Source organism: Eucalyptus grandis, chromosome 3 (assembly GCF_016545825.1).
Source record: "Eucalyptus grandis isolate ANBG69807.140 chromosome 3, ASM1654582v1, whole genome shotgun sequence".
Classification (NCBI taxonomy): Eukaryota; Viridiplantae; Streptophyta; class Magnoliopsida; order Myrtales; family Myrtaceae; genus Eucalyptus; species Eucalyptus grandis.
Genome location: NC_052614.1, coordinates 30,269,317 through 30,287,142, shown reverse-complemented (window position 1 = coordinate 30,287,142; position 17,826 = coordinate 30,269,317). Strand labels below are relative to the sequence as shown.

At 40.6% G+C, this 17,826-nt stretch overlaps 2 protein-coding genes and 1 pseudogene across 2 annotated transcripts; all 3 read left to right on the top strand.

Moving 5' to 3' along the window:
• Positions 1-637: 637 nt before the first annotated feature.
• LOC104437103 (probable folate-biopterin transporter 2) lies at positions 638-5,570 on the top strand. Its single transcript, XM_010049988.3, has 5 exons — positions 638-1,517; positions 3,772-4,028; positions 4,131-4,226; positions 4,300-4,470; positions 4,733-5,570. Exons 1-5 carry the CDS (start codon positions 1,127-1,129, stop codon positions 5,339-5,341), a joined length of 1,524 nt encoding a protein of 507 aa, XP_010048290.2. The 5' UTR covers positions 638-1,126; the 3' UTR covers positions 5,342-5,570.
• A 1,237-nt stretch (positions 5,571-6,807) lies between these two features.
• On the top strand, positions 6,808-12,548 carry LOC104437104 (probable folate-biopterin transporter 2). Its single transcript, XM_010049989.3, has 5 exons — positions 6,808-7,542; positions 9,741-9,997; positions 10,091-10,186; positions 10,259-10,429; positions 11,223-12,548. Exons 1-5 carry the CDS (start codon positions 7,164-7,166, stop codon positions 11,820-11,822), a joined length of 1,503 nt encoding a protein of 500 aa, XP_010048291.2. The 5' UTR covers positions 6,808-7,163; the 3' UTR covers positions 11,823-12,548.
• On the top strand, positions 12,132-16,629 carry LOC104439427 (annotated as a pseudogene).
• Positions 16,630-17,826: the final 1,197 nt, after the last annotated feature.

The following is a 17,826-nucleotide window of genomic DNA, read 5'->3' as shown; positions in this document are numbered from 1 at the left end:
ATCCTAATATAACCTGAACCTTTTTTTCTATTTCATATAAAACCATCAAGTATTACTACTTGAGTCCCAAATCTGTCCTTGTTAATCCTTAGTTTAGGATTGTTCTTGATAATTGAGAGATAGGAAACTCCCGAGTGTGGTTGGGCCATTTGAGCGTCTATTTGACCGCAAGAGGTGGAAGACTTTCGGGCACGAGAGATTGAAGATTGAGCACAAAATTGAAGGTTTTTGAACGAGATGAAAGGAAAAATTTATGGAAAGTAATAGTAATTAGAAAAAAACAAAACAAAACAAAAAACCAACCCTAATTACTTTAGATTTTACCCAAATTTCAAATTCAAGAAAATGTCATTTGGGTTGACGTGGAAATTTATCTCCAATAAATGTCTTTATGGATATAAAAAAATTGAGGAAAAACTAGACCAACAATGTGAAAATGCCGCATCACTACTAAAGGCAATTTTCGATGAAAGATTGGAACTTAAGTCAATGGTTTTTTATTAGATATAAAATTTTTAGAATGGAATTGGAACTTGATTTACAAGATTATTTATGAGACGAAAAAATAGAAGAAAATTTAATATGCAATGGAAACTCAAGTTAAAGTCTGGTTTTTTTAAGGGTGTTTAGGCTCGTTTCGTTTGGTGAGGGATCAGTCAACATTCGAACCGAGCTGTACAGACAGAAACTTCCCGGATCAAGAAAGCTCCCATTTTCCTCAATCCTGATAGCTCGCATTTTGATTGGTGAACAGGGGGATTCCTGGTACTGCGTTTACAGTTACAGCGTCTCGATTCAGATCAAGAGCAAGAAAGTGCTCGCCCGACGGCCCTGTCTTGTCATCGGCTTTCGCCAACCATTCCTCGGAGCGCAGGCTTATCAACCGTGCTGCGAAGAAGATACCAAGAACAGCATAAGCACAGATTTTCCCGTTCTTCGGTGCGCCGGCCAATCAACCGTGCTGCGAAGAAGATACCCAGAACAGCATAAGCAAAGATTTTCCCGGAAAAGTGGGGGACCCTTCTTTTCCGGGAAAGTATCCATCTGGGTTTCATCTGGGTTCGGGTCAAATGGTCAACTGAGGTGGTTCCTAAGTGGTTCAGAGACGTGAAGTGTTTTCGTGGTCATGGTGGAGCGAGGTGATGTTTTGGCCTCTCCAGAGGAGGAGGAGGAAGTGGAGGGTATGGAGGAGGAAGGAGGAGGAGCGGCCGGACCGAGGGGGCGCGGCTGCTTCGGCGCCCCGATCCGGTGGCTGAGAATGCTGTCGGCGGAGATGCATTGGAGCTTCGTGCTGGGGGTGGTGCTCGTGTACGGCGTAAGCCAGGGGCTCGGCGGCGCGCTGTCCCGGGTCGCGACGGAGTACTACATGAAGGATGTCCAGGAAGTTCAGCCGTCGGAGGCCCAGATTTATTCTGCGATCGTTAATGTTCCATGGCTCATCAAGCCAATTTGGGGGCTTCTGACCGACGTAGTCCCGGTCGGCGGGTACCGGCGGCGCCCCTATTTCGTTTGCGCAGGTATAGTTGATTGTCTGCCTCTCTTTTGTACTTAACTACTTAAGGTTGGATCATGTGTCTGAGTAGATGGTGGCTTATGGATGTGGTTTGTGAAGTATGATTCTCTGACTGCTTTAGAATCCTTAAAAGAAAAATATGACGTCTGAAAGCACCATCCCCACATGGAACAGCTACCGTTTGATGTTATTTAGGTTTTGTTTCAGTGTGTCTTGTTGCCCTTTTTGCTTTATTGGAGGCACTTTTACATGTCTACCTCGTGGTTAGCTATTTTGGAGATGTGCGTTTCTTTATAAAGACTGTTTATGTTCATCTGGCAATGGATCTGCGCTCATTTGGCTGGCTATGGCACTTGACCAGGAAAGGTATTTTGTGGACTATTTCGTTCAGAGGTGGACAACTCTTGCTAAATGCCCCTTATGAAAGAATCAATCTCTGTGGGGGAATGTTCTGGTGAATTTTGTATGCTCATAACTCTAAATATGGCAGTAATAAAACTGATATTTACTCGAGGCAGAATTGGCATCCTCCACTTTGCTTCCAACGGGGTTGGATTCCTCGTTCTATATATGTCATAGAGTATCTTTGATTAGGTAATCTTATAAAGATTTTCCCTTTTATAGTTCTTTTCCAAATTTCCAAATGCAAATTGTCATACTTGGCCATAGTCTCTTCTCTGCGATTTACACATCTCCTGTGTGGCCTTTGCACTAGACTACTTTTGCAGAAATTACAAACAAAGAAAAAGGTGATCTCTTGTTCTAACTTAACCACACATACAGCGTATAGACAGTAGGCTGCGGTGATGACATTCTTACAAAATTATGCAGCTTACGGATACTGAAAGTCATGCTATTGCTAGATACAGAGGGTCAATTGTGGATAACCAAAGAGGGTGCTGCCAATGCACTTTTTTCCTTCCTCTTGAAAATCTTCTGTGTATTAGAAATAGAAGATTTGGCAGGAGAAGCTATATAAAGGAGTATGTCCTTAGCGGTTGAAGAGGATCTTCTGCATATCCCTCGATGAGAAACTACCCATTTTTGAAAACAAGTTTGGACCACAAGAATGTCACTTCTGTCAATCTGAGGGACAAAGAGAAAAACGTTCTTTTTCACGTATGATTCCCCGAACTACAAGCTGACAGACATGAAGAAAAAAAGACAAAATATTATGCTTCTGCGTTTGATAAATAGATTAATATCACATTTTGATGTTTTTTAGAAAGGAAGTCTGCTTTATGAAGAGACTGATAGGGTATGTTGTCATAAGCAACTTATTATCAGGTTATGTTCTGACTTTTGTTCCATTTTAGTATGTTTCTGCCTCATGTGCTTCCAGCCTAAAAATTTCTTCTGTACTCATCTCCAAATTTGATGGTTAATTTTTATGTCAACCGGTCAGTGGTTGTCAGTGGTGCACGCACTGGTGTGTGGAAAAGTGCTATATGCCTTTGTCTTTAGGTTATGCTATTCGAGAGGTTTGGAACTTGAGCTAGAAACATTGTTGGAACTTGGTGAAACAAGTTGATGCATGATGCATGAATCCTGAATAAAGATGCTCCATGCATAAATTTTCCGTGTTTATAGTGCACTTTGTATGTAATGCATTCTGACCATGGTAGAGACCTGATATACCAACTCTGCACCCCATCAGGTGAACCATAAGGTCAGCAACCACATAAAACTGTCGAAACATTTTTAGGTTAACACACGCATGATGCTTTCATACAGAGAGCCTAGATTTCAATAGTTGAAAGCAACAGACAAAGAGTGTGTATATAATCATGGCTCCCAAAAAGGCCTCAATTTACAACAATGGTACTTGAGTACTTGTCTTTGGCGTAGTCCTTACAAGCACGGACAAGACTTAATACAACACGTGATGATAAGATTGTGGAAAATACAGTGTCCAAAATGTACCCAACACAATGTAATGTCGCTGCTTAGATGTTCTGGCTCTTAAACAGGTTATGAAGGATTTTGTGTCACGCTGCCTTTTTCCCTATAGAGTTGACAAAAGTTAATGCACAGAACAGTACAGACGGATCTTGATATGACAAGCATAACTCTGAAGTCTGAAGTCTCTGGCAAGGCAGGAATCTGTGTTTAGTTTGTCTAGTGTGTTCTTCTTTTTTATCTTTTTTTTCCTATCTGGATATCCCTCCATCCAAGAGTAGTTTGTTGGACAAGTTCAGACATAGTGACATGTATAGCTCGGGTGTGCTGACCTGATCCATTATTCTGTCACATTGTAGGTCTTCTCAGTGTGTTCTCCATGCTCATGTTGTCATTCTACAAGGTGCACCTTGTTCTTGCCCTAGTGCTATTGACAGCAGGAAGTACTGGTGTTGCGATAGCAGACGTCACCATTGATGCTTGTGTGGCACAAAACAGTATCAGTCATCCCTATCTGGCAGCTGACATGCAAAGCCTGTGTGCTTTGAGTGCTTCAATTGGAGCACTTGTGGGTTTCACACTTAGCGGTATCCTTGTTCACCTAATTGGTCCGATGGTATATCAACTTTGAACCCTATTATTCAATGTAGCATTTCCATTTTGGGTTCACCAGACATAGCAATCCCTTATCAGAGAACTTGTTTCCATTTCTGGTTAGGGGGTGTATGGTCTTCTGACAGTTCCGGCTGGCCTTATGCTTTTACTGGGAATCATACTCGATGAGCCTCACACACCAAATTTTGATTACAGACAGGTGTGGAATTGTGGCATCTTCACATTTTGGGTTCCTTTAGATTCACAAATTAATATTTTTCAGTCCTGGTCAGGTCAACCAGAGGTTTCTTGATGCTGGGAAGGCCATGTGGACGACTTTGAAAATTCCAGCTGTTTGGAGACCATGCTTGTACATGTATACATCACTTGCATTGAGCTTGAATATTTTCGATGGGATGTTCTATTGGTACACTGATGCAAAAGGAGGTCCATCATTCTCTAAGGTATGTGAATTTCGATTCATTCAGGACTTCTTATTTGAAAATTATTGATGGACTTACTGTGCATGAACATACTGTGTTTAATTGGCTTGGAAAAAATAATGTGTTTGGCATGGTTGGTTCCAAGAGATTTCCAACTTAGGAACTAAAATTAACTTGTTCAAAGTCTGCCAACTGTGTGCAAACTGCATTGTGACCTTATTTACAGCAGATCCTTTTGACCTCGTCACCTGCAAATGTGTTAATTATCCTTTTGTTCGAGCAGGAGACTGTCGGTTATTTGTTCTCAATCGGTTCAGTTGGCTCACTCCTAGGAGCACTACTGTATCAGCACAGTCTTAGGGATCACCCGTTCCGGGACTTGCTCTTGTGGACCCAGTTGTCCTTTGGTCTATCTGGAATGCTAGACCTAGTCCTGGTTCTGCGACTGAACTGGAAGTTTGGCATTCCGGACTATGTCTTCGCCGTGATCGATGAGTGGGTGTCCCAGATGGTCTCGAGACTCAAGTGGATGCCTCTACTTGTACTCAGTTCGAAGCTGTGCCCCTCCGGCATAGAAGGCACTTTTTTCGCCCTGCTCATGTCAATCGACAATGTTGGACTTTTTTCGTCATCCTGGGGAGGGGGATTTCTACTTCACGTGCTTGGGGTGACCCGGACCCAATTCAAAAATTTGTGGTTGGCCATCTTGATACGAAACATACTACGCATTTCTCCTCTCTGTCTGCTGTTCTTGGTTCCGAGAGGCGATCCAAAGTCTTCTATTCTTCCGAGCAAAGAAGTGGCTTCTGAAGAGGAAACTGAAGCTCTGGAACCCGAGAAAATCGAACTGGTTTCCCTCGTTAAACACACTGATAATGGAAGATCATTTTAGGTGGCATTGGAGTCAATCACTTAGAAGAGGACACCAGAAGAGAAACTGAGTTATAACATCTCAAAGAATACAAAGAGACTGGACTAGGAAGTCTTTGTGTATTAATTCTTGACTGTACTTTACATTACAACAGGTAACATTGGGATATACGATTCTTTGTTCTCATTGCCATTTGTCCTTACAGGACCAACAATTCAATGGATTCGTGAAAAATGAATGGTTTAGAAAACTCTTTCCTAAAAGCGATTGCTTGTATCATTTACAAAAATGAATAAATGAAAACTATTTTCTTCGTCCATGAAAATGTGAAGATAATAAAACTACATTCCTTTGAGTAATTATTTTAAGTGATACGCGTGATCGTTTTTATAAAAGTATTTTTTAAATCATTCATTTTTAGCAAAACAAAGAGAGCTGAAAAATATAAGTTCTTAAGTAGAGAGCAAGATTTGACTATAAATATGTTAGGGGGTTTTCTCAGGGGTGAGGAACGTAGATTAACCTAATCGGGAACCGTTCAGATCAAATTGACCAACCAGTTTTTTAAAATATGTCATTGAATTTGTTTGACGGATGCTGAATCATTATTTCGTGAGTTTTGCATGTGGATGCTTGATAGTGAATTCATAGGTTATCCACGTCACACGCTGCAAAATCAGCAACAATCTTTGGAAGGTATGGCTTTTCTTTCTCGCTCTCGAAGGTATAGCTTTTCTTTCTTTGTTTTCAGAGGTGGCATTTCTTTGAAAGAAGTATGTGAAGTCCAAGTTCAAGGAAAACTAGCGAAGGAGAGTGAAATAATGGTAAAAACAAGCAACTGGCCGGCCACCAGCAAAAGAAAGAAGAAAAAAACAAAAAACGAAAGAAAAAAGAATAACAAATCTGAAATAATAATAAGATATTATTAAAAATTGTTGAATTCAATGTAAGCTATCTTACGCGAGATCACTAGCATTTACGTTAATAATTTCTGGCCAAAATTAAAAGAATGAACTTAATTGATAAAAAGTGAAAAATTTTAAGATTTAATGGGCAAAATTGAAAGATTAAGAATTAAATTGATAAAAATGCAATAAACTTAAAAAAATTTGAATAATTTTCCTCTGATAAATAGATAGAATTACACATTCAATGTGTGGGACGAATGATTTTTGCATAATCCCGTCATTTAATAAAATATTCGATTTTCAAGATATGCACTACTAACAAAATTATGAGATTTTCCTACCCAAAAAAATAAAATACTCAATTTTGCACATTAAAAACTTAAAGATCCATTTGCACGCCTTACGCAAGTTTCATCACCAACAAAAAGACCCTTGTAAGTTCCAACTCATCTCGTTCAAGATAAGAAAAAGAACAGAAAAGGAAAAAGGTCTCTCTTGTTCTTGTTAATGTCATCTTATTTGGATATCCAAGTCAAGGTGGGCTTGCTTAGAAGAAAAGAAAAGAAAAAAAAACAGGCACACATCAGAATTCAGACATCACTTTCGAGACAGCTCACATCAGTTCGCGAACGTTGATGTGACTTTGACCCTGGATCCTCCATAGTCCTAGTCATTCTTGGAGCAAACCAGCGTCAGCTGCAAGATTTGGATTCAGAGGTTCCTTCCAGCAACAGTAACCTTTCTGGGTCAACGCTCGGATCAGCTCAGGAGCAACCCATCTCAAGGGAGGGCCGATTCTTGAACTGGGTCCTCCATGTCCGACGACTTCCTCATCACAAAGAATGATCCAAAAGCGATCTTGATGCGAGCCAACCGTTTCTCAAAGACATAGACCGTCTCTTTTGGCGAGTCTGAGACTCCAGCAAGTGTGTCGGATGGAGGAGACAACTAATCTTGTGGTATCTGAGGAGATGGAGGAGGAGGCTGTTGGGGAGGAGGATGTGCCCAGATCGAGGGGTTGCGGTTGCTTCTGTGGTCCAATCCAATGGGTGAGAATGCTCGCGGCGGAAATGCATTGGAGCTTCGTTCTTGGGGTGGTGATTGTGTATGGAATAAGCCAAGGGGTAGGGAATGCACTGACTGATGTTGCAACCAAGTACTACATGAAGGATGTTCAGAAGGTTCAGCCTTCTGAGTCTCAGGTCTATTCAGGAATCATATATATACCATGGGTTGTCAAACCAATTTGGGGAATTCTGACTGATGTCCTCCCGGTCGCCGGGTACCGGAGACGGCCCTATCTTGTTTTAGCAGGTATTTGAAAAGTCGGTTAAAGTTCTCCATTTTCTGGTTTTTTCCTTCTGTTATTTGTATATTCTGGATTCCAGTTTTAACATTGTGGGTTAGGCTAATATTTTAGGAATCCTTACATTTCAGTATAGGCTAAAAGAGTAGCATCACCCAAAAACTACAGGTGGATGTTATCTAACTTGCATCACTTTGCGCTTTGATTTGGAGTGGATGTCGGTATGAAAGCACGTGTCAGAAAAGTACACTTAGGGCTGTTAAAATCGTCTTTTAGAAAAATGCTTGATTTCTTCACTTCTGTGCATTTAGTCCTCAGTGCCTGAAGAAATTTGAAGCTCGTTTAGCGAGTGGGCACTTCTTATTATGAATGGAGATATCTAAATCTACTGTAACTAGGCGATCAATGGGCTGATGTGAATATGACTCTGACACATGACGGGAATAATATTGACAAAATATTCACCTTCTTGAAGTCAGGCTTACACTGAATTCAGGTTGTTTTTTTTTTTTTTTTTTATTGAAAGATTAGGCGAGTGTGGTATGAACAAATAAAATAAAGGAAATTAGTGAAATTGAGACGTTAAAGACTCATGGCAATAGCTGGGATGGCCTGATGGGCGTTTCTTGGTCATCAATCAGGAGGCATCTTGCATCAGAAGATGAGGACCGACATCACATTCACCATATGATTAAACAATCTATTAGATGACACAGATATCAAGCATGATGTAATCAATATAGGACCAAGGCAAATCCCCAGACTGGATGGTTAGCATCCACTAGCGTGCATTTTTTTTTTTCTGTGGAGTTGGAATTGTTTAGCTATTTGTTCTGATCTCTTGTGCTCTAGAAGCTGAGAACTGGATAACAGTTGTGATGACTAAGACACAGTAGGATCCGACCACACAAATTCTCAACAACAATTGGTTTTATTTGAGGTCTCATCAGACGGCTATTAATTAGGGGGTCTTGCCTGAGCTGAGAATGGTAATCTGATTGTAAAAATTGACAATGTATGTAGCAATTGGTTGAGCTATTAATCATCTCTGGGCCATGTGCTGAATTTTCTTTCCACTTTGGTAGATGCTTCCCATATATGGTAAGAATTACTGCATAAACCAGTCTATAATGGGGTTTATATTATCAATGTAACCTGTGCCTATTAGTCTTTTGTTTTCCTAATGAAGTGGTAATGAACCAAATGTATATTTGATTCTATGTTTGTTTAGGGTAATGGATCTATGCTATATTTTTTTTTGTTGTTTGTTGTGGAGATGGCAGTTAATTGGTTTTTGAAGGACAGAATTTGCACTTTACAAAAATACTACTATAGATGGACAATCTGAGACAATTGTCTAAGAAATTTTTTATATTGTTGTATGGACAGGTAACTGAAGTATTGTTTTTGCCCCAGCGATACATAATTTTGGTACATAAAGCTCCTCCCAGTAAATAAATTAAAGGGCACGATTTATTTGGCAACTGTCACACGCCACAGAAAATCCCATTGACAACTTCTCATGGACAAACCTTCATTAGGCATCGTTGCATAGTCTAAAGTAATACAATAAAAAGACACAGATGATATGATACATGAGCCACTGTTAATAAATACATTGAAATAAGGAGTCTCTTCTTTCCTTGTTTTTTATCAAATCGTAGTATTTCGATGCGCAGAGGCTCAGTTTTCTTAACATGAAAGGTGCAAGATGTGAAAATATTCTAAAGCCCATCCCCATTTGTTCAGACAAAGACCAACTCTTAAATTGACAGAGGCACTTGAGAAGCACTCAAATGTGTTTTTCCCCCTGAATCATGTAATGAGTTAGTTGTTGCTTTCCCACTTAGCACAAACACACTACTGGATGTACAAACTCATGGTCAATTACAGAAAGCACGGTTTGCAAATGGTGGGCTGTAGGCTCTCCACATGAAGAGCTTGCTCTGAGGATGAAGGGTTTTGTGTGATTACCAACTGAAGATTTTGGCTTTCGAGGCATCTATTGGGGAAATGGAAATACAGAGAGAATGTAGGAAAATGTCCTCATATGATCTCATGTATGAGGATGAAAAGCAGGACTTGTGTTTTTTCTATTGATTGGTGTCTAGATTTGTTACTTTCAAGTTGCTCCTGAAGTAATCGATTTGAGCATTCTAAAGAATCTCAGATGAGAATGTGTGATTGGACTTTTTTATTGTTATAGGTATTCTTGGAGTATTTTCCATGCTCGTGTTATCATTCTGTAAGGTGCACCTTGTTCTTGCCCTAGTGCTGTTGACAGCAGGAACTGCTGGTGTTGTAATAGGAGATGTTGTAATAGACGCCTGTGTGGCGCAGAACAGCATCAGCCATCCTTCTCTGGCAGCTGATATGCAAAGCTTGTGTGCCCTGAGCGAGTCAACTGGAGGACTCTTAGGATTTGTCATCAGCGGGATCCTTGTCCACAGAATGGGTCCAGTGGTTTGTGTCCTCTCAATATTATTTTTTACCAAACTTATATATTCTTCTATAAAATTCCACATTTCATAATCCTTCTCCCTTTTTCGGGGCCAGGGAGTGTTTGCTCTGCTGACGATACCAGCTGGGCTTGTGCTATTACTAGGAAATATTCTTGATGAGCTTCACACACCAAATTTTGCTTACAGACAGGTGCAAGTTCTCAGCATCTTCATGTTTTAGTTCCTGGAGACTGGTGAATTAACATTGTAAACTTGTACCCAGGTCAGTCAGAAGTTTCTTGATGCTGGGAAGGCCATGTGGACCACTTTGAAGAGCCCAGCTGTGTGGAGACCATGTGTATACATATACACATCCATTGCACTAAGTTTGAATATTCGTGACGGAATGTTCTATTGGTATACAGATGCAGATGGAGGTCCCTCTTTCTCTGAGGTATGGACTAGATAATTTTTCTTGTCATTCCATTTTCTTATTTTAAAGGGCAAGAACTGAGAAATGAATTATGGATCCTAGAAATTTCTGTTGAATTTTCTGGTTTGATGATTGTCAAGATTTTATTCATAATCTGGTCTCCGAGATTAGAAGTATAGCAAGCTAGAAGTTTCTTGCAGTTCAAAGTGTAGATGCTGAATGCCTGTGGGCTACACTTTGAGCTCTAGGAAACCCAAAGCAATGTCAACACAATGGAGACAGAGAGAAGAAAATGCTAGAGTTTCAGTTTTGTATGCTCAAGTGGAAGAATCTCATACAAGTTTGTGTGATTAGCTACATGAGAACATGTTTAAATTCTCTCTGTGGTTGATATCAACAAACACCTATGTGATCAGAGCGTAACGTCTTCACAAATTTGTGGCTGTACTCTAGCTCATACTTGAAGATTTCTTAACCATGAAAAATCAGGGAAATGTCTCTGTGTTGACAAATAAGCTAACTTGCTGTACAAGACAAATTGAGTATTTGTTAGCTTGAAGAAATATGATTACGGTAAAAAGTTCTGAAACTTGAACTCATAGGGCTAAAGTTATTTGAATGGCTGTTTATTGTTTAATTGTTGTCCAATTGCTTCCTGGGTGATGAGATCCTTGAAGATTGATATGCATTGTTATGCGGAAAGCTTTCACAATGACAACTTTCGTCTGATATAAAAGATTTATACTCCAAATAATTACTTATGAACAAAATTTTTTACCATACAGTCTGCTAATTATTCAAATCGTTATTGCAGGAGACTGTTGGTTATTTGTTCTCAGTTGGTTCGGTTGGTTACTTTCTTGGGGCAATACTATTCCAACATGGCCTTAAGGATCACCCTTTTCGGGATATGCTATTGTGGACTCAGTTGTTCTTTGGTCTGTCAGGAATGCTTGACCTGGTTCTCGTACTTCGGTTAAACTTGAAACTTGGCGTTCCAGATTATTTCTTTGCTGTGATTGATGAAGGGGTCTCCCGAATGATTGGAACACTCAAATTGATGCCTCTTTATGTGTTAAGCTCGAAGCTTTGTCCCTGTGGTATAGAGGGCACTTTCTTTGCTCTGCTCATGTCCATCGAGAATATCGGGTATCTCTCGGCATCTTGGGGTGGGGGCTTATTACTTCACTTACTTGGGGTCACTAGAACTCAATTCGGTAACTTGTGGTTGGCTATTTTGATCCGTAACATTTTAAGAATCTCTCCGCTATGTCTACTGTTCTTGGTTCCTGGAGGGGATCCAAATGCTTCCCTACTTCCTGACGAAGTGTTAGCTTCAAGAGAAGGGACTGAGACAGTGGAGCCACAGCACGTTGAATTGCTTTCACTTGTTAATAGCGCTGAAGCTAAATAACTTCGGGGCAAACCAGTAGCTACACAATTAGCTTGCATATTTTAGAGGAAAATACTCCAAAGGGGAAATGGAGGCCAGGTAGGGGGTTACTTCTCGTTCTGTATCTGATTCTTAAGTGCATCTTCCCTTCCACGGAGGTGCACTTTGATTTTGCTTGTCTAGCTTCTTATTTACAGAAACTGAGAAGCAACCCGTTCATCAATAGAACGGGGTGGTTCAGAAGAGACAATAGTCGTCTTTCTTTGATTTCTGTAGCTCGGACTCCCATTCCCATGTAACTTGTGCATGAAGAAGACAGGATTTGTCCCCATGGATGGGACATGGAAGGTCAAGCATGTCTTGACTCGTGATGTGCAATTATGAAAATTTTGCAGATTGTCCAGATCAGGTGGATGAGGAATGGTTTGATTAAGGGTTTCCACTTGCCACTGACTGACCTTGCCATTGGCTTCATGTTTTTTGCGCATTCGACTCCCTACATGCTCTCCCTGCGATTTAATGACAATGTATGGTATTGACGGTGCTACTCTTTTTCAAAGAAACACATAGATGTCAGAATTAGCAGACGATCAATATGCTGGTATGGTATGCTTTTCTTTTCCAAACAGAATGTACATAATCAAAGATCCAGAGGAGCTGGATGCTTGAACTTTTTCCACGGAAACTGGGAAGATTGACATTGACGGAAAGAGCTGTGTATACTGATAAGAACATTGGTTTGCTGCATTTTCAACTGTCTGCCTGTACTTTCGAATCAGAAGCGGCAACGCTTCGCGATGTTGAAACAGATCTAAACTTCCTCGCGACTAGTCCGATGAACCCAGCTGATTTCTTCATCCATTCTTTATTAGGATGGCACAATGAAGTATTTTTGCATTGATGCCAAGACGTTGTCCCCTTTCGTTGACCGTTCCGGCAGAAAAGGGAAAGTCGACAAAGAACAGTCATCAAAAGATCACTGAGAAGTGACAACAAGACAACATATTAACTCTGTTGATTTCCTCTTACGACCACAGTGGTGTGTGCATCGTCCATCAATCTTCATCTCCATTGTCCTGTTAATCCAAAACTTTTAAATTCCTCTCTTCTACATTTTCGATTTTATTATTAGAAAGATTGGAACGAACGGGCCGCTCTTTCTTCGATCATTTCCCCCATCAGTGCTCTGATTAGTGGGTCACAAAAATATCGACATCATCCTTATGGAAACTTTATTAAATACAAATCCGTGTATTAACCATTTTTACAGCTAACCAATTAGAAGCGTGATTAGAGAAATCTCTCCAATTAGAGACGGAGGAAAACATAGCCCTTTCGCTAATTGAGAACGATAAAATGTGTACTGTACATGTTTATGGAAAAAGTTCACGAGCATTAATAGTGGTAACGAAATGCAAGTTTCTTTGGATGTGCGATGCATATCTCAGAAGAGGTCGAGGTTAAACGTGACAATTCCTAAAGTTTAGGTTGATGGATGTAATTTTTCCTTATTTTTTATTTGTCGAAGAATAGATGAATTTGAGTTAAACAAGCATGTTAAATCCAACTTATATGATATACAACCCGTCTTGATGCGAGTCAACCATTACTGGAAGAAATAGACCATCTTCCTTAGCAAGTTTGACCGCAAGAGGTGTGTCATATGGAGGAGACGGCTAATCTTGTGGCCTCTGAGGAGGAGGTGGCGGAGGCTGCCGCGGGATAAGAATGTGCCCAGATCGAGGGTGCGCAGTTGCTTCCTGGCTCCAGTCCAATGGCTGAGAATGCTGGCGGTGGAAATGCACTGGAGCTTTGTTCTTGGGGTGGCGATTGTGTATGGAATAAGCCAAGGGCTTGGGGGCGCACTGTCTGATGTTGCAACCAAGTACTATATGAAGGATCTTCAGAAGGTTCAGCCTTCCGAGTCTCAGGTCTATACAGGAATAATAAAGCTTCCTTGGATTGTCAAACCAATTTGGGGACTGCTGACCGATGTGCTCCCGGTCGCAGGGTACCGGAGGCGGCCCTATCTTATTTTAGCAGGTATAGAAAAGTCGGTTGTGATTCTCCAGTTTCCCTTTTTTTTGTTATTTGTATCTTCTGAATTTCATCTTTCACATTATGGTTTAGGCTAATAGTTTTGGCATCCCTGCATCTTCATATAGGCTTAAAGATTAGCATCACTCAAAAGCTACTACTAGTGGTTGTTATCCAACATGCATCACTTTGCGCTTTGATTTGGAGTAAATATTGGTCTGAAAGCATGCGTTGGAAAGCACACTTGGGGGCTACAGTTGTTGTCTTTTAGATTAGGTTTGATTTCTTCACTTTAGTGCATTTAGTCCTCGTTGCATAAAGAACTCTGAAGCGAGTTTAGTCAGATGGGCACTTCTACTTATGAGATAACACGCTTCACTTTTGGCTTTTGAGGCATCTTTGGAGAAAGTAAATACAGAGGGAATGTAAGAAAATGCCCTCATACGATCTAATGTGTGAGGATGAAAAGCAGAAACATCTGGAAGAATTTCGGATGTGATTGTATGACCGAATTTTTTTTTTTTTTTAATTGTTATAGGTTTTCTAGGAGTATTCTCCATGCTCGTGTTATCATTCTACAAGGTGCACCTTGTTCTTGCCCTAGTGCTGTTGACAGCAGGAACTGCTGGCGTTGCAATAGCAGATGTTGTAATAGATGCTTGTGTGGCACAGAACAGCATCAGCCATCCTTCTCTGGCAGCTTATATGCAAAGCTTGGGTGCTCTGAGCGAGTCAACTGGAGGACTTGTGGGATTCGTCATCAGTGGTATCTTTGTCCGCAGAATGGGTCCAATGGTTTGTGTCCTCTCAATACCATTTCGAGCCCAAACTTTCATATTTTTTCTCTGAAATTCCACAGTTCATAATCCTTCTCTCCTTTTTGTTGGCTAGGGAGTGTTTGCTCTGCTGACAATACCAGCTGGGCTTGTGCTATTACTAGGAAGTATTCTCGATGAGCCTCATACATCAAATTTTGATTACAGACAGGTGCCACTTCTCAGTATCTCTGTGTTTATGTTCCTGGAGACTATTGAACTAACATTGTGAAGTCGTGCCAGGTCAGTCAGAAGTTTCTTGATGCTGGAAAGGCCATGTGGACCACTTTGAAAATCCCAGCTGTGTGGAGACCGTGTATATACATGTATTCATCCATCGCACTAAGTTGGAATATTCGCGATGGAATGTTCTATTGGTATACAGATGCCGATGGAGGTCCATCTTTCTCTGAGGTACGGACGAGTTAAGTTTGCTTCTCATGCCAGACTACTTATTTTGAAGGGCAAGAACTAGGAAATGCAATATTGAACCTAGAAGTTTCTGTAAAAAATTTCTGATGATTATCAAGATTTTAGTCATTCTGGTCTCCGAGAGTAGAAATTACCGAGCTAGTAGTTTGCTTCAGCTCAGAGTGTAAACGCTGAATGCCTGTGGGCTGAGCTCTGGGAACCCCAAAGCAATGGCAGCACGCCCAAAGATTGGAACGTGGTAGAAAATGCTAGAATTTCTTTTTTATAGATGTGCTCAAGTGGAAGAATCTTATACAAATTAACACGTATACCTTCTCTATGTGGTTGAGATCAACGGACATCTCCATGATCAGAGTGTTACGTCTCCAAGCCACATAGTTAGTAGACAAGACAAATCGAGTATCTGTTGGCTTTAAGACAGATGATCATTATGAAAGTTTTGAAATATGAACTCATGCGGCTAAAGTCATTTGAGAGGCTGTTTTTGTTTCCTTATTGTCCCAATTGCTTCCTTGATGACGAAATCCTTGAAGATTGAGATGCATTGTTACGGTAAAAGCTTTTATAGTGACCTGAGTTTTGTCCAATACAAAGAATTTAGAGTCAAAAAGATTAGTCATGAGCAGAAGGAACTTTACAATGCAGTCTGCTAACTATCCAAGCCACTCTTTGCAGGAGACTGTTGGTTATTTGCTCTCAATTGGATCGGTTGGTTCCTTTCTTGGGGCAATACTATTCCAACATGATCTTCAGGATCGCCCTTTCCGGGATCTGCTACTGTGGACTCAATTACTCTTTGGTCTGTCGGGAATGCTTGACGTGGTCCTCGTACTGCGGTTAAACTTGAAACTTGGCGTGCCGGATTATTTATTCGCCGTGACTGATGAAGGGGTCTCCTGAATGATAGGGACACTCCAACGGATGCCTCTGTACGTGTTAAGCTCGAAACTTTGTCCCTCTGGTATAGAGGGCACTTTCTTTGCGCTGCTCATGTCCATTGACAATTTGGGGGTCCTCCTGGCGTCATGGGGAGGCGGCTTACTACTTCACACACTTGGGGTCACTAGAACTCAATTCGGTAATTTATGGTTGGCTATCTTGATCCGTAACATCCTGAGGATTTCTCCGCTTTGTTTGCTGTTCTTGGCTCCTGGCGGGGATCCAAATGCTTCCCTTCTTCCAGAAGAACTGTTAACTTTAAAAGAGGGAACTGAGACGGTGGAGCCTCAGCACATGGAGTTGGTTTCACTTGTTAATAGCGCTGAAAGTAGATAGCATTGGGGGCAGACCAGTAGTTACACCTCACTCTGCATAATCTAGAGCAAAATGCTCCAAAGAAGATTTAGAGGCCATACAGAGGGGACTTCTTCATCTTAGCTGATTTTTGAGTACATCTTCCCTTCCACTGAGGTACATTTTGATCTTGCTCGTGTTGGTTCGGACTGAGAAACAACCCGGTTCATCAAAGTAACGTGTTGGTTCGGAAGAGACAATAGTTGTGTCTCTTGAATTTCTGTCGTTCGGACTCCTGTTCCATCAAAATAGCTTGTGAAGAGAAGAAGTTGTGTCTCAGAATTTTGTCCCCTTGGACTGGACATGGCTTCTGGTATTTCAATGGCTACGGCTCATTTTCCAGGTCAAGCGGGTCCTGACCGGTGATGTGCAAGAATGAAGATTCTGTCGATCGTTCGGATCAGGTGGATGAGGATGGTTCGATTACGGTGCGAGCAGTTGACCATGTCATCGGACAGACAGCTGAGAACAACCCCTCAATTCAGTTGACTTCCTACTATGTGACCAAACTGGTGTTTGTATTGTTCATCAATCCTTCTCAATTGTCCTATTAATTCAATACTTTAAATTTTGGGTGTGCCTTTTCTTATTTTATTTCTCATTGATTTGAGACGGGAGGGAAAACATTATTTGATGCACAATTATAGGATGGGCCATATTTTCTTCCACCAGTTTCTCTAACGATGCTTCTAATTAATGAGTTATAAAATTATTGACATCACTCCTAGGCAAACTTTGCTAAATATAAATCCGGGTAATGCCTATGTTTGTAGCCTACAAATCAGAATATTGATCGGAGAAATACCTATAACCCAAGATGGAGGAAAATTTGGCCCTTTCACTACTCTAACTTAAAAACTCAACGAGCATAGTCAAGGTCAACAAAACACAAATTTTCCAAATGTTAGATGTATATTTTAAGGGTTCGAGGTTAAGTGAAAATCGCCCCTAAATTCTTAGGTAGAAAAATGGAATTTGTCCTAATCTTTGTTTATTGAAAAATGCATGAATTTGACTTAAAGATTAAATTGAGCTCCTATGAAATATGACTTATTGGCCATTTTTATAAGGACGAGAGGTCTCTCTACTTGTGCATGCAAGTGTGAGAGAGAAGTGCTCTATAAAATAATCACGTAAATAAGTAAGTCAATCATTTTCATTTTATAATAACGTATTGAATAATTTTATATATTATTTAAATAATTAAATTATGATTGGTGACCCCTTAATTATCTATGACATAATGCTCTCTCTGTAGAAGATATTTAATACGCAAAGGAAAACAAACGTCAACCCACCGACAATACGAAGACGCCAAGGTGAGAGTCATGGCTGTTTGGTGACGCCAACAGTAATTCCAACCTGAAAGCACGTCACAGCTTGAATTTGGTTCTCATCTCCTCGTCGGCAATGGACATCTCATCTCCTCATCGGCAACGGACCAAACA

Bases quoted from the DNA above. Each gene is read 5' to 3' on its own strand.
- LOC104437103 (XM_010049988.3), top strand. From the start codon at position 1,127: ATGGTGGAGCGAGGTGATGTTTTGGCCTCTCCAGAGGAGGAGGAGGAA. The intron at 1,518-3,771 runs GTATAGTTGATT...GTCACATTGTAG, and splicing joins CCCCTATTTCGTTTGCGCAG to GTCTTCTCAGTGTGTTCTCC. The intron at 4,227-4,299 runs GTGTGGAATTGT...AGTCCTGGTCAG, and splicing joins CAAATTTTGATTACAGACAG to GTCAACCAGAGGTTTCTTGA.
- LOC104437104 (XM_010049989.3), top strand. From the start codon at position 7,164: ATGGAGGAGACAACTAATCTTGTGGTATCTGAGGAGATGGAGGAGGAG. The intron at 9,998-10,090 runs GTTTGTGTCCTC...TTTCGGGGCCAG, and splicing joins TCCACAGAATGGGTCCAGTG to GGAGTGTTTGCTCTGCTGAC. The intron at 10,187-10,258 runs GTGCAAGTTCTC...ACTTGTACCCAG, and splicing joins CAAATTTTGCTTACAGACAG to GTCAGTCAGAAGTTTCTTGA.